Below are 14,856 nucleotides of genomic sequence, written 5' to 3'. Positions count from 1 at the left end.
GTGGATATGAACCAGGCTCTTGATGCCAAATGTTGGAACAAGCAACCATAAACTTGGTGAAATACAGGTTGAGAAATTTTGGATGTGGAGAGTGAAATAAGAGAATTGAGAGAGAGAGAGAGAGAGAGAGAGAGAGAATTAAGTGTGAGGTTCAATACTTGCATTAACTAAAGTGAGAGTGCAACCTAAACACATATGTATGTGTTACATAATGATTGGAGTATAATTTGATCAAGTACAATAGCAGAAAATACAAAAACTCGTGCTTGTAATCGGTTACACCAAAATGTGTAATCGATTACACCTAACACTGAAAATAAAACAAATTAATTCAACTTCACTGGTAACCGATTAGATCATTTATGGTAACCGATTACGCCTTTGAAAAATCCAATTTTATGCTATTGGAAAGCATGTCAGCATCAACTGTAACCGGTTACACACTCGTGGTAACTAGTTACAACACTTGAATTACAATATAAACTTCAACAAAATGCTCAACTAAATACTTATTATTTGTCTTGATAATTATTAAATAATGAACCTTTGATTTTATTTGGATTGTTTCATTTTTGAGATGCTTCCATTGATAAAACTACTGATTTTGATGTAGATCTTGATAATTATTAAATAATGGGTGACAATGAAAAGAGAGATGACAAAATGTTTTATCCCACGACATAGATGATGATTGATGAAGTGTTTGTCATTGAGCCTTTAAGATTGATTTTTTTGTTGTTGGTTATTGATTGTCTTTGTGTTAACTCGTGATAGTTTGTTTTGTTGATTTGTGTTCCTAGATATCTTTAACTAAGTTGTACTTGTTACCAAATAGATTATTTTGGAATTTTAGTGTGTTTGTTTTAAGTTTTTGGTATTAAGTTTTTTTTTTGTTTTATTTATGTTGTAGAATATGACATTTATATCAATAAATTTGTTAAAGTTTTATTTGTGCGTTAAAATTTGTCGACTTCTTTAGTAATGATTAACAATTTTATAAACTATGTAGTAAATTAAATTATAAAAAAAATATTGGTGGACTGACTCTGCCAACTCGTTATTAAACGAGACAAATTTGACTTTTGAGTTCGGACGCCTAAATTGCCCTGTTACACCTCATTTTTGGACGGACTTAAATGAAGTCTGTCGTGCGCTTTACGATTCTTAAATAAAACGTATGAAACCTATTAAAATATATCAAGAGAAATTAATTCAGTTGGTATAATTAACTCAATTGATATGAAGTTGATTCAAACATCAAGATAGACCCTAAGTTTAACTTTTGTTATCAGATATTTCTTTTTAGTTTTTTTTTTATACATAAACTATGTAACCTTGGTAAGCTTAGTAACCCAATTTTTCCAATTTTTCTATACTTTGTAACTAAAAAACCTATTAAAATGTAAATAAATTTCTTGCAATTTTAAATTCAACCATTTAACTTTTCCTTTCAACTTCGAAATCTTACAAATTTCTATTTATACAGACAATTTGATTAGTCATAGATCTTATTTTTTAACCTAACTATTTGTTTTATAAATCTTATATTTCAACCTTAAATTAAACCAAAATTATGTTTTTTCTTAAGGAGAACAAAATTTAGATCCTTCTGCACGTGGATTTGATAATAATAAAAAATCAAAATAATAGGCGGCTTATTATCATTTGATCAAACTTTTAAATGATAGTAAATGATATCTTGGTTATTGACTTCAAATTGAGATATGTTACATATTCCTTTTAGACTATTATTAAGATATATACATATTCTTTTTGGTTACATGATATATATATATATAGTTAAGTTATGTTTAATTGATTTTAATAACTACCTATATAATTTAATATATTTTTAAACTAACAAATAATTCTAACACTATATTAAATTATGAGTAATCATATATCGTGTAAACATGTTACACGATTGAAGCTTACGTTTGCATATTATTAATATTAGTTATATTATTTATTTAGTACCGCCCTAGAAGTTGTTGTCACGACGACATTTCATTCTATTGCTGATATATAAAAAAAATACTATTTTGTTTTTGACTAATAAACATAAAATTTTAGTCATTGGACACTTGGCAAATGTAGGTTTAATGTTATGTGTTTATGACGAACAACTAGTCCATTGACTCACGTCTTCTCTTCACAATTAGCCACTTGTCCTAACTCCTTTATTATTCTTATATGCTCCTAATCGTAACGGTTTGCATGATTATTTATTGTTTACAAGTTTGATTTATTTGTTTAAATTATAACTTAGGTAGTTTATTGATATGTTTGTAAATGCTATAGTGGAAACAAATTTAGAGGTGTGGGAGGAAAAGAAGTAATGGAGTTTGCTGCATGACACGTCTATGTGTCGGGGTTGGAACATTATTTGTCCTGAAGTGATAAAAAAACGTCAGGTCGCAGGGGGTGTTCATGCGTACGTACGATCCTTTGCCTTTTGTACATCGCAAAAGTCACACTTGGGCTCTTGTTTTTTTAGTTGGAACATTTATTTGGGTTCAACATGAGGAATACTTTTTATATTTTATTTATTTTTTTGTTTTTTTTACAAGACATATTAGATACTCATTTAAAATTTTAAAATAAAAGGTGTGTGAATTTTTTTCACTTATAAATGCTCAAGTATTCATATTTTTAACAAATATGGAACTTTCACATGTAATGACATTTGTTATTCTCAACACTTCCTCTAAAGTGTGAGTTTATCCATAATGCTCCCCTCAAGTGAAAGTTCATAATTTTCAATGACCACTTATCCAATAATAAATTTTAATACAAGTGAGTCGGTCACTTCACTCGAAACAATGGATCATGCTACCACTGTTGAGGTTATACTTTCGGGGGATCAACAGGAGAGAAATTTTTATTTTATTTTGGAGACTTTCTTAATGAGCAACATAACTTGTGAAATACACTACATACCCACTCAAAATCTCAAGGGATAGGTGTGTGAGTTCTCTCACTTATAAATGCTCAAATTTTCACATTCTTAACTAATGTTAGACTTTCCCACACTACTCACACTTGTTAATCTAAACAAAATTTAGTTTATTTTAAACTAAATCCGAGTTCAATTCATTAAAAAATCACCATAGAATATGCTCTAAGGATACCATATAGAGGCATAACAACAGTTTCAGAGATGCTATTAAGAAAACAAATTTCAATGTTCATATGTCAATTATATGTAAGATAGGAGATTTGTCTCATTGCTTCTTTTTCATTTTGGAGATTAAAAATTCCATAAGAACAACAAATATCTCTTCATCTCTCGCGTTTGCACTACCCATTTCATGTTGTCTTTGGTTCTCTCCTCTGTAGACCCCCCTAGCATGTAGGCTTCAGGAAACAAAGGGTCTTCCGGTCCTTGCTATTATTATCCTTCTCCAGTAGCCCAATTACTAACTCAGTTATATATATATATATATATATATATATATATATATATATATATATATATATATATATATATATATATATATATATATATATATATATATATATATATATATATATATATATATATATATATATATATATATATAACTGAGTTAGTAATTGGGCTACTGGGAAAAGGTAATAATAGCAAGGACTGGAAGACCCATTGTTTCCTGAAGCCTATGTGCTAGGGGGGTCTACAGAGGAGAGAGTAAATAATTGACTCTCTCTAAACCTCCTGATCTAGATCAGACGGATATGATGGGAATAAGACCATGACCTTTGGTTCTGATTACTGGTTAATATATGCAAATCGTGTGGCTAGGAAGCAAAGTTAACTTGAGCATTGTGTAAGCACGCGTGCATGTGAGCATCATTTGTTTGAAATAGTCAACTGATCTAGAGCCTCATGGGAGGGCAACTAGGTTGGCATTAGAGGAGTCACAGAGGGAGTACTTAAACTCTCTCCCTTCATACCTTCTCTCATTTCTCTCTTCCCATTCTCTCTCTTCACTCATCCTTCTCTCTCTTACTCTCAGTTCCCTTTGTTCTCTATTTCCCGATCCATCTTTCACCACCATTGTAACCCCCACTGGACCATGGCGTTCATCATATTCATTATGAACATGATGAACATCAACCAAGAAACACAAACTCAGACCAAAAAGAACTGTTTCCCACCCTGAACCACCTTACACCCCATGTCTCCGATTGAAGTTCAACCGGAACCTTCAACCGATGTTCATCTGGGTGATGAACATCAACCCAGAAACTCATCCCTTCCTAGAACCCTTTGAACCCTAGCAACTTCTGGATTCTCATATGAACCCTAAGTTCGAACCCTAAGAACCCTAACCTCTTCATGTTACTGTTAGCTGAGATTTCGACGCCAAGGTTGGATTGTATATGATGGGAAAAAGAAATATTTTTTAAGATGTTTTGACTTCGAAAGGAAGTATGTTTGGGAGATCCTGTCGAAAAGGTCCATTATACAAGAGGGAAATGATGGTTTTAAGATTTAGAAATATTTCTGAGTTTAGACTGCAACTTCAACGAAAGGTTTTGAATTTTGAATAAGGATGATAACTATTTTTTGTCCTTATCCCTTTATCTAAAAGGACACATGTAAAGCTACGGAGAAATGAAGACATGCAAGTGAAACATGTCGTTTATGGAGAAAAGACTGTTGATAGCGTTATGTTCGACTTAGTATAAATATGGGTCTTAGTGTACAGGATTTCCGTGTGTTCAATCATTATACAAATACTCACAAATTACTCTAAGTGTCTAAGCATGTTAGACTTAGTCATTTGCAGTTTATCAATTATTCTTTCTTATTTCAATTTACTTTAAAGTTCTTTTGTTGCAATTCATTTACAAATTCTGCATTTTCACTTTCAAACTATAAACAACATTCTCAAATAATGAGCATTGTCAAAGTGTTCATAGACTTTCTAATATAATTTAACAATAACACATGTCCTAGGTTTCACTCGTTGATCCTGTAAAGTAAACCATTTATGGAGACCAAAGATTATTTACCAATTTTCACGGTAAATAAATTGGCATGCCCAGTGGGACGGTGCTATTGTTAAAACATTTTTTTTGTTTAGAATTTTTTTTGTATATGTTCTTCATTTTACTATCCCTCTAACTTCATTGCATGAGACTAAGAAGTGGTAAAATAGCCACAAACAAATAGGAAAGACTAGGGAGAGGATACATGACGAGAATGGTGAATCAAAATCCACCAAACAATAATGAAGAACCACCCTTTCATCTTCGACAAGGAGAACTACGGTTGTAGGCTTTGTATCTGAACCTGTACCATCCACGACAAGTATGACGCCTATGCAATCGATTTCCCAAAGTGGAACCATTTTGTCTTATGTAGGAACCCATGGCCCACCAGTGACCCCCCTCCAGTGGGGAATAACTTATTCAGGCCTTATATTCCTGGATTCTCGATGCCTTTAAAATGGTCGTGAATAGCCTTATGGCATGCCCACTTCGGATATGGCAAGTTTGCATAATACATCATCAACATTTACAAAACCAGTGGTGAACGTGACTTCGCCGTTACAAGGATCCAGTTTAGCCATTAATAACATGGTTAGAATGAGTCAACCATTTGGGATGGAATTTCCCATCCAAACATCCAATCTTACCAACAATTCTGCGGTAGTAATAGGGTAGCAGATGGAGAAAGAAACCATGAAATGGTTCAAATGTTGTCTAACCAAAAGAGTACAATATTTAACCCTTTGATCCAAAACACTACCCAAATGAACCAACAGATGGCAGCACATATAACGTGCATTGCTGACTTTTTTGGTGTTCCACGATCTCCTTGACATCCTCAAAGGGAATGGATGATAGAAAATCAGGGGATAGCCTTTGAAGAAGACCTAACCATTAACCAAGTCCAATAAAACCAAAGAAACGTACCCCATGTGAACATGGTAAATCAGGGAGTAGGAGTCGAACCCCTAGGTCCTGAGCCACAAATCCTAAGGGAGAGACAACCAATGGTAGTAATGGTGAATAGGAACCAAGATGCTGACGAAGTCATACATCAAATTTGACGTGATGATATGGCGGTAGACAATAACCCAGCAGCCATGGTCGAAAGAATCATGGCACCAAATGGGGTTAATGTTGGCCCTCATAGGCCAAATTACACATCATTATTGTCTGAATATATTCTACAATCAGAATTACCCCCTAGGTGGAAAATCCCCAAGTTTACTAAGTTTTATAGGGACACTGATGAGTCCATTGTCGAACACGTGGCTAGGTACCTAATAGAAGCAGGGGAAATTGCTAATAACGAGAACCTAATGATAAAATATTTCCCAAGTTTCCTTACGAAGAATGCCTTTACGTGGTTCACCACGTTGCCAGCAAGTCCAATCCATGATTGGACTCGACTAGAAAGGTTATTCCATGAACAATTCTACATGGGACAGTCAAAGATCTGTTTGAAGGAATTGGCTAGTGTTAAATGAAAATTCTCTGAGCTAATAGATGATTATTTGAATAGATTCCATTTTCTTAAGGCCAAATGTTTAACACAAGTTCCTGAGCATGAATTGCTGGAAATGGCCGCTGGTGGCCTTGATTATTCCATTAGGAAGAAACTGGATACTCAATATCTAAGGGACATGGCCCAGTTAACTAACAGAATTCGACAGGTAGAGCGCCTGAAAGCTGAAAAAGCTAATCCAAAAACGTATAGGGGTCCTTTAAATTTTGATGAAAGCGAAGTTGACCTTGCTGAACTGAAGCAAGGACCACCTTACTCCTACAAAGTCCTAACGCCTTCGAATGGAAAAAACCCAGTCGAACTAGAAAAGAGTGACGCTTTCCCTAAGAAAACATACACCTTCGACGTCACCAAGTGTGATGATATTTTCAATTTATTAGTTAAAGATGGCCAGATGATAGTGCCTCTTGGTAATAAAATACCTCCTTTAGAACAAAGAAAAAAGAGGGTTTTTTGTAAGTATCATAATTTTCTGGGCCATAAAACTTCGCAATGTTTTATCTTCAGGGATCTTGTGCAAAAGGCTATCAGAGACGGAAGGCTCAAGTTTGGAGATAGGTCGAAGTCTCAAATAAGGATCGATTCAGATCCTCTCCAGGTGGCAGGCGCCCACATGACTTAACCATCCTCTGTTAATATGGTGGAAGTGTCTGAGGACTGCGCCAAGGAAGCTATAATGGTTGAAGCTATTGAAGGATTTAACCAAGGAGTCACTGAAGGCTTCAACAAGGGAACCACTGAGGGTTTCATTCAAGGAGTCACTGAAGGCTTCAACAAGGGAATCATTGAGGGTTCCAGCCAAATGATCATAACAAATGAAACTACTGAAGGTTTCATACCGATTAACAACATAATTGAGGCCACTGAAGGCCTTAGAGTCAAGTTACAGGATTTAGACATCACTAGGGGTGCCAGCTTAGCGATTAACATGGTCGAAGTGACCCAAGAGACTGCAATGGAGGTTGACGAACAAAGCCTCAGAAAAGAGGAGTATGTCAAAGTAGCCTATCCCAAGCAAGATGAAAGCTTGGTCGAATTCCTTCACCGGTGCCAGAGGAAAAAAATTAAGGTGATGTTGTGCCCAAGGTGCAGCTCAGTCTTTGATAGAAAGGTAATAGAGAACATTGAAGGGGCTCAACTAGCCAAAAATAAGAGAAACTGGAGAGACACCAACAACTGATTTTCCTTCGATAGGAGGGGGTACCTAGGAAGCAAGAGCAAGAAATACCAGGACCCCATGGCTACAAACCAACCACCTTCAAGCCTACGACTGATGGCCCTAAGTGTAAGTGGGTGAAGCCTGTCGAAAGAGGGGAGCAATGCCATAAGAAGTAGCAAAACTTTGAAGTATAGAGAGGTTCCTTACTGGCATACCATAAGGAATTCCAAACCTTAAAACAATCAACATATCGCTCAAAAAAATACAAAGGGAAAAACCATATGTCAAGGTCTCAATGGAGGAGACAACAGAGGAGACAAAAGGCTGAGCGAGAGTATGGAGAAATGGAAAAGGCAGAATCAAGTAGTAATGTACCCCTAAAACTGGAAAGGAATGAAGAGAAGAAGCATGTCGAAAGGAAGCTCTTTTCCTCTTAAAATGAGGAATCTGCAGAGAAGTCTGACAAAGCAGCATCAGAAGATGATATGCTAACAGATGATTTCAACACAGATTCAGAGCCATGATTAGATATCACATGTAATGTGGTGTCTGTGTTGCCTAGGGAATATGACCAAGTTATGGAGATAGAGGAACCTGAGGATGCCACTGATTTGGAAATGGCCAGGCATATACCAGTTTGCTACTACGTAATGAATAATGGATGCGTGGAAGAGCAAAACACATTTTTTGAAAGGCTCGACGAAGGAATGAAGAACCACTTAAAACCTCTGTTTATTAGAGGCAAAGTGGAAAACGTTGGAGTAAATAAAATCTTAGTGGATGGTGGAACGACGGTGAATTTAATGCCGCATTACATGTTGAAAAGAATAGGAAAGGATTATACTGACACTAAACCCCATAATATGGTTCTATCGAACTATGAGGGGAAGGTTGGTACTACAATGGGGGTAATTCAAGTGGACCTCAGAGTCGGCACCATGACAAGGCCGACTATGTTTTTGGTCATAGTGTCAAAAGCCAACTATAATCTGCTTTTGGGTCAAGAATGAATCCATGGTATTAACGCAGTCCCTTCTTCGCTACATCAACGGATTTCAATCTGGAAAAATGATGGAATAATGGAGAATATAGAGGAAGTCCAAAGTTATTACATGGAGGAAGTCAACCAGGTGGATAGCAGGAACTTCGACAAACACCTGACACACATTTCCCCTTGCAATCCTGCAGGTTCGACTTTACGCCAACTGACAACATTTTCTGTTTCTTGTACCTATACCCAACCCATGGTTTCCAATGGGATACGGAGGTAATATGTGAAGAGGATTTGGGATTCGGAGGAATAGAAGGAATCCAACCTACTGGTTAGGGAAGTGAGTTTGATGACAATGTTTGAGTCAAAGACATTGAAAAAGATTTTGGTTTATATAGCCAAAAACAAATTAAAAGTGGCTTTAGAGGCTGAAGTCAAATACATGGCCGTCGAAGCCAAAAGGAATGAAGTGCACTTGGAAGGTCCTGATAAGGACTCTAAGCCAGAACCACCTGATAAAGTTCAAGACGAAAGGCAAGGCCAGAGGCTCGATGCCATTTACAATGACAAGCCTTTGGGTTTCGAAAAGGACCCGTTTGAAAACGACATAAAGATGCTAGCGCAAGATCCTTTAGAGGAAATCAACTTGGGAGAGGGGGCAACCAAAAGGCTAACATACATAAGTGCCAACATCAACCCAAAACTCAAGGTCGAAGTAATCCAGCTATTGAAGGAGTACAAGGACTGCTTCTCATGAGATTATGATGAGATATCGGGTCTAAGCAGGGAACCAGTCGAACTAAAGTTTCCTATAAAGACTGGGAAGAAGCCAATTAAGCAGACTCCATGGCGTTTTGCACCTGAAGTTCTGTAGAAAATCAAGGAAGAGGCCGAGAGGCTTCTCAAGCACAATTTCATTCATACGACCAGGTATGTCGAATGGATTGCTAACAGTGTACCATTCATTAAGAAAAATGGCACTTTGAGGGTGTGCATTGACTTCAGAGATTTGAATGTTGTAACCCCAAGGGATGAACATCCAATGCACGTAGCAGAAATGCTCGTTGATTTTGCCGCAGGGCACAAATATCTTAGTATGCTCGACGGATATTCTAGGTATAACCAGATTTTCATTGGTGATGAAGACGTGCCAAAAATGGTATTTCGATGCCCCTACGCCTTAGGCACCTACGAATGGGTGGTGATTCCCTTTGGCCTAAAATTTTTTGGGGTAACCTATCAAAGAGAAATGAACTCTATATTTCATGACTTCATTGAAACTTTCTGCAAATTTATATTGATGACATTGTGGTCAAGTCTGTTTCAGGAAGAAGTCATATAGACCATCTTCGACAATCGTTCAAAAGAATGAGGAAACATGGTCTAAAAATGAATCCTCTTAAATGTGCTTTTCGTGTGTAGGTTGGGGATTTTCTAGGCTTTATGGTCCATAAGAAAGGAATTGAAATTAATCAAAACAAGACCAAGGCCACCATGGAAACGAAAGCACCATAAACAAAGAAGGAACTTCAGTCGCTGATAGGAAAGACCAATTTCCTTAGGAGGTTCATCTCAAACTTAAGTGGCAAGACTCAAGCCTCTCACCACTACTTCGACTCAAAAAGGAAGGTTTTTAATGGGGCAAGTGCAATAAGAGGCTTTCAATAAGATCAAAGATTACCTTATTCATCCTCCAATTATGGTGCCTCCTTGTAGGAATAGAAGTATGAGATTGTACATATATGCATCTGATATGACTTTAGGGAGCATGTTGGCTCAAGAGGATGAAAATGGCGTCGAAAGAGCCATTTACTACCTTAGTAGAGTTTTAAATGATGCAGAAACTAGATATAGTACAATAAAAAAGTTATGTCTATGTCTATATTTCTCATGTACAAAATTGAAGCATTATATAAAGCCAGTTGATGTTTACATTTCGTCTCACTTGGACATTAATAGACATACGCTATAAGAACCAATTTTACATAGTCGAATCGGTAAATGTGCATTGGCCTTAACTGAGTATTCTTTAACTTACATGCCTTTAAAGGCTGTTAAGGGACAAGTGGTAGCAGACTTTCTAGTTGACCACTCTTTAGTCGAAAACTCCCTAAACTATTTGGAGCTTGAACCTTGGAAATTATACTTTGATGGTTCTAGTCATAAAAATGGAGCGGGTGTGGCAGTATTGATTATTTCTCCTATAAAAATCCCAAAAAGATTCAAATACAAGGTCGAAGGCCTTTGTTCAAGAAAACGAGGCTGGATATGAGACTTTGATAGCCAAACTTGAGATCTTGTTGGAATTGGGGGCAACTCGAGTCGAAATAATGGGTGACCCATAGTTAGTCATAAAACAAATGACAAAGGAATATAAGTGTGTTAAAGAAAATCTTATAATTTTATTTGTAATTACCAATAGAATATTATGAAGGTTTAAAATGATAAGCATTCGACACATGCCTTGACTTGAGAACTAAGAGGCCAATGACTTAGCCAAAATTGCTTCAGGATATAAGATTTCAAAAGAAAAATTGCAAGATGAAATCGAAGTCAGAGGAAGAGTTGTGTCAACTAGGTTATCCCTAACAGATTTGGAAACAACAAAGTTAGGGTATGCTGACAAAGTGAATTTTGAGATACTAGCCATAGACAGTTTGGCAGACGAAGATTGGAGAAATCCAATAGTAGAATACTTAGAAAATCCAACAATATCTGCTGAATGAAAAGTCAGGTATCGTGCCTTAAGTTTTACTCTTATGGGGAACAAATTATTTAAAAATATGCCTGAAGGAGTCTTACTCAAGTGCCTTAGTGAATCTGAGGAATATTTAGCTCTCCTTAATGTTCATAGTGGGGCATGCAGTGCATATCAGGTATGCCACAAGATAAAATGGTTGTTGTTTCGACAAGGGATGTATTTTCCTATCATGCTTAAGGATTATATTGAGTTCTCTAAATGGTGACAAGAGTGCCAGACACATGCATGTATACAACATGTCCCTGCAAACGAACTACACTCCATTGTGAAGCATTGGCCCTTTAGTGGTTGGGCGTTGGATCTAGTTGGAGAAATTTTACCAACATTATATAAGATTCAAAGGTACATTCTAGTGGATATAGATTATTTTACTAAACAAATTGAAGTTATACCTTTATCGAATGTTGATCAAGAGGCAGTGATCGAATTCATTCAAAGGCACATCATTTATAGGGTTGGAATCCCAGAAACTATTACAACTGATCAAGGATCAGTTTTCATTGGTTGAAAGGTTCAGGAGTTTGTGAAAGAAATGGAGTTCAAGCTATTGACATCTACACCTTATTATGCTCAGGATAATGGTCAATTCGAAGCAGCAAATAAGGTAGTTATTAGATTGATTAAGAAACCCGTGGGGAAAAATCAAAGGAATTGGCATGAGACATTGGACCAGATTTTATGGACATGTAGAACCTCCCCTAAAATACTACGCCTTTTCGACTGACATATGGTCACGACATAGTGTTACCAGTCGAAATCTATCTTCAATTAACAAGAGTCCAAAGGCAAAATGAGATCCTATCTGAATCCTATTAGAACATGATGCTAGACAAGTTAGTTGAATTAGACGAAGAAAGGTTAAAATCCTTGGAGTTATTAAAGAGGGAGAAAAAGAGAGTAGAGAAAGCATACAATAAAAAGGTGAAACCTAGAACGTTTTTTCTTGAAGACTTAGTTTGGAAAATAATCCTACCCATGGATCGAAAGGATAGAGAATTAGGTAAATGAGACCCAAAGTGGGAGAGCCCTTTTCAAATTATCCAAGTCTTTTCTAATGGCGCATACAAGATCGGAGAATTAAATGAAGAAAGAAGAGTCCTAAGAGTAAACGGGAAATATTTTAAAAAATATAGCCCGATGCTTTAGGAAGTAAAAATAATGACAAAATAATTCATACACAACAATCAAAGTCAATATGGAAAGTCAAAATAGGTAATGCCAAGATGGCTAAGTCATTACACAAATTCCACGAAGGGATTAAAGTCATTACACGAAAAACCAAATTCCTTCAAAGTCAAAAGTTCAACAATTACAACGAAACTAAAAGGGAAAAAGCCTTCATCTTGTGGTACTTCGATTTTACTTGAAATGAGGTTGTCAATTTCCTTTTCCAGTTTCTGAGCCCTTTCGACGTGATGCATGCCAACTTGGATTTCCTTGGCCAGTTTATCTTGATCAAGCTTTTGGAGTTCATCTTTGCGCTCCTTTGCCTTGGTAATCTTGGGTTGTAATTCCTTTATCTGTTGCTCCGAAGCTTCAATGTTTTTGGCACAAGCTTCGACCTCCTTTTGGTTCTGCTCAGAGCCCTTCTCCAATTCTGCAACTTTTGTAGTAAATTCGATGGCGGCGTCCCATTCGACTTCTTGGATCTCTGATTTATTTTGGATTTTGTTCGAAGCTTCCCTTATATGAATAAGTTCCACAACAACTTAATCGATCAGCAACCCTAGATCCATGATGAAATCTGCAACTTTTGGGGAAATGTTCCAGATGTCAACTTGTTTCAGGAGATCTTTTATCCCAAATAAGGCAATAATGTCGTTCTCCAAGAGTTGAAATAGGTAAATGTCGAAGGCTTTTTATTTGATTTTAAGGAGAAATTCATCACCAAATTTTCTTGTAGAATGGACAACTGACACTATTGAAGTACTAGGGATTTTCTTAGTCGAGCTACCCCTTGCACTGATAATGGCTTTTAGGTATTCCACTAGTTTTCTCTTTTTCAGCGCTTCGAGCTCTTCTGGAGAGAGGGCATGAGTGTTTCTGGGTCGAATACGCTATAGTCCTTTTGCTAGCATCAGAAGTTGGGTTGGTCTTGGGCATGCCTTTGTTTTTCTCTTTCTATGGTTCATTATCTTGTTCCTCATCTTCATCCTCAGTAGGCTCCGTATGAAGGTTGGACATAGAATGATCCTCTTCTTCTTCGTCATCTGGGCCACCAGTGCCTGGGTTTTCAATTTTTGGAGATCCATCTTCAGATATGTCTTTTACAATGTCGTTAACATTCTGCATCTCCTCATCCACTTTCTCTTGAACATGGGCATTTTTCTCTTTTTCATCCCCATGCTCAGAATCACCAGTATGATCCTTTTGCATGTATTCAATAGGCTTTTCCACTTCATCTGTAGACTCTTTTGTCGAATCTTTGGTAGATGTTGGATGATAAGAGGGAGTGATGATAGGGTGATAAGAGGGAGTGTTGGTGGGGTGATAAGAAGGATCACTATTTCTTACTGGGATTACTTGTTTGAAATTTGGTGTTTTGTGCCATCTGCGACCCCATGGAAAAAAAATCAAACATGGATGAGTCGAAAGCCAAGAGAGGAAATTAATAACTTGAGAAATTACGGTAAAGTTTTTTTATCTTAGGTCCTTCAGCCCCAGGGCTGAAATTTTTGCTTTTAAGTTGTTTCGGAGTCCTTTTTGGTTGTGGTTCAGGGTCAGTGGGAGGTACCCTCAGAGCAGAAGTTTTCTTCGTTGGGGTTTTGGTAGCTCTTATTTTTGGGTGAGAAAGATCATCAGAGGTCTTTATTTGCTTCTTCTTCTTCTTAGTTTGTTTTTTGGTATCTGGTGAGAGATCACCATCATATGATTCAGTCATTTGAACTTGGGGTTCCTTATGCTTTCATTTTTTGGGCGTTGGTGGTGGTTTTTAACTTGCCTGAAAGAAAGACGTCTCAACAATAAAAGGACATGAAGGAAATACATAAAGAAAAATAATAACAATATATGAAGTGTACCTTTGTTGTTGTTATTTTCTTCATGTTTCCTTCACCTATCTCTTCGACGACATCTTTGTTTGTGGAAGTAGCTTTCTTAGCAGGTATTCTCACGGATGAAATAAAACCAAGACAATTATCACAAGTAAGAGAAAGTTAAGGAATTGAGAAGAGATGAACTCAAAGAACCTCCCATTCCACACCTTCGTATATTGGAGACTCTACGCGAACATGTTCTATGCCAATATGAAGATGTCCTTTAAAATTGTCTAGAGTATGCTCATTCGGAACCACCCACTAGGCACATTTTTGTGATTCTTGTCGAAAGTTTTGTACAAAATACCCATAAATGAACCAGTTTGGGAACGGAGGGATAAAAGCCACGCTGAAGTCAGCACTAGGAAGTCGAGGAAATTTTGGGGGATGCATGTTAAAAGCTAGTTT

The 14,856-nt window shown here is 36.7% G+C and overlaps 1 protein-coding gene across 1 annotated transcript; it reads left to right on the top strand.

The window, feature by feature from the left end:
- Window positions 1-6,050: 6,050 nt before the first annotated feature.
- LOC127122602 (uncharacterized) lies at window positions 6,051-7,077 on the top strand. The gene is made up of 3 exons (XM_051052910.1): window positions 6,051-6,394; window positions 6,500-6,912; window positions 7,010-7,077. The coding sequence occupies exons 1-3, from the start codon at window positions 6,051-6,053 to the stop codon at window positions 7,075-7,077; spliced, it is 825 nt and encodes a 274-aa protein (XP_050908867.1).
- Window positions 7,078-14,856: the final 7,779 nt, after the last annotated feature.

Source organism: Lathyrus oleraceus, chromosome 2 (assembly GCF_024323335.1).
Source record: "Lathyrus oleraceus cultivar Zhongwan6 chromosome 2, CAAS_Psat_ZW6_1.0, whole genome shotgun sequence".
NCBI classification, from domain to species: domain Eukaryota; kingdom Viridiplantae; phylum Streptophyta; class Magnoliopsida; order Fabales; family Fabaceae; genus Lathyrus; species Lathyrus oleraceus.
The sequence above is the reverse complement of the archived record's forward strand: the minus strand, read 5'-3'. Positions and strand labels throughout refer to the sequence as shown.

What these genes read in the sequence shown, in the direction of transcription:
- LOC127122602 (XM_051052910.1), top strand. Translation starts at nt 6,051, where the DNA reads ATGGCGGTAGACAATAACCCAGCAGCCATGGTCGAAAGAATCATGGCA. An exon ending in GATTGGACTCGACTAGAAAG is followed by an intron (nt 6,395 to 6,499) that starts GTTATTCCATGA and finishes TTATTTGAATAG; the next exon opens with ATTCCATTTTCTTAAGGCCA. An exon ending in CCAGATGATAGTGCCTCTTG is followed by an intron (nt 6,913 to 7,009) that starts GTAATAAAATAC and finishes TTTTATCTTCAG; the next exon opens with GGATCTTGTGCAAAAGGCTA.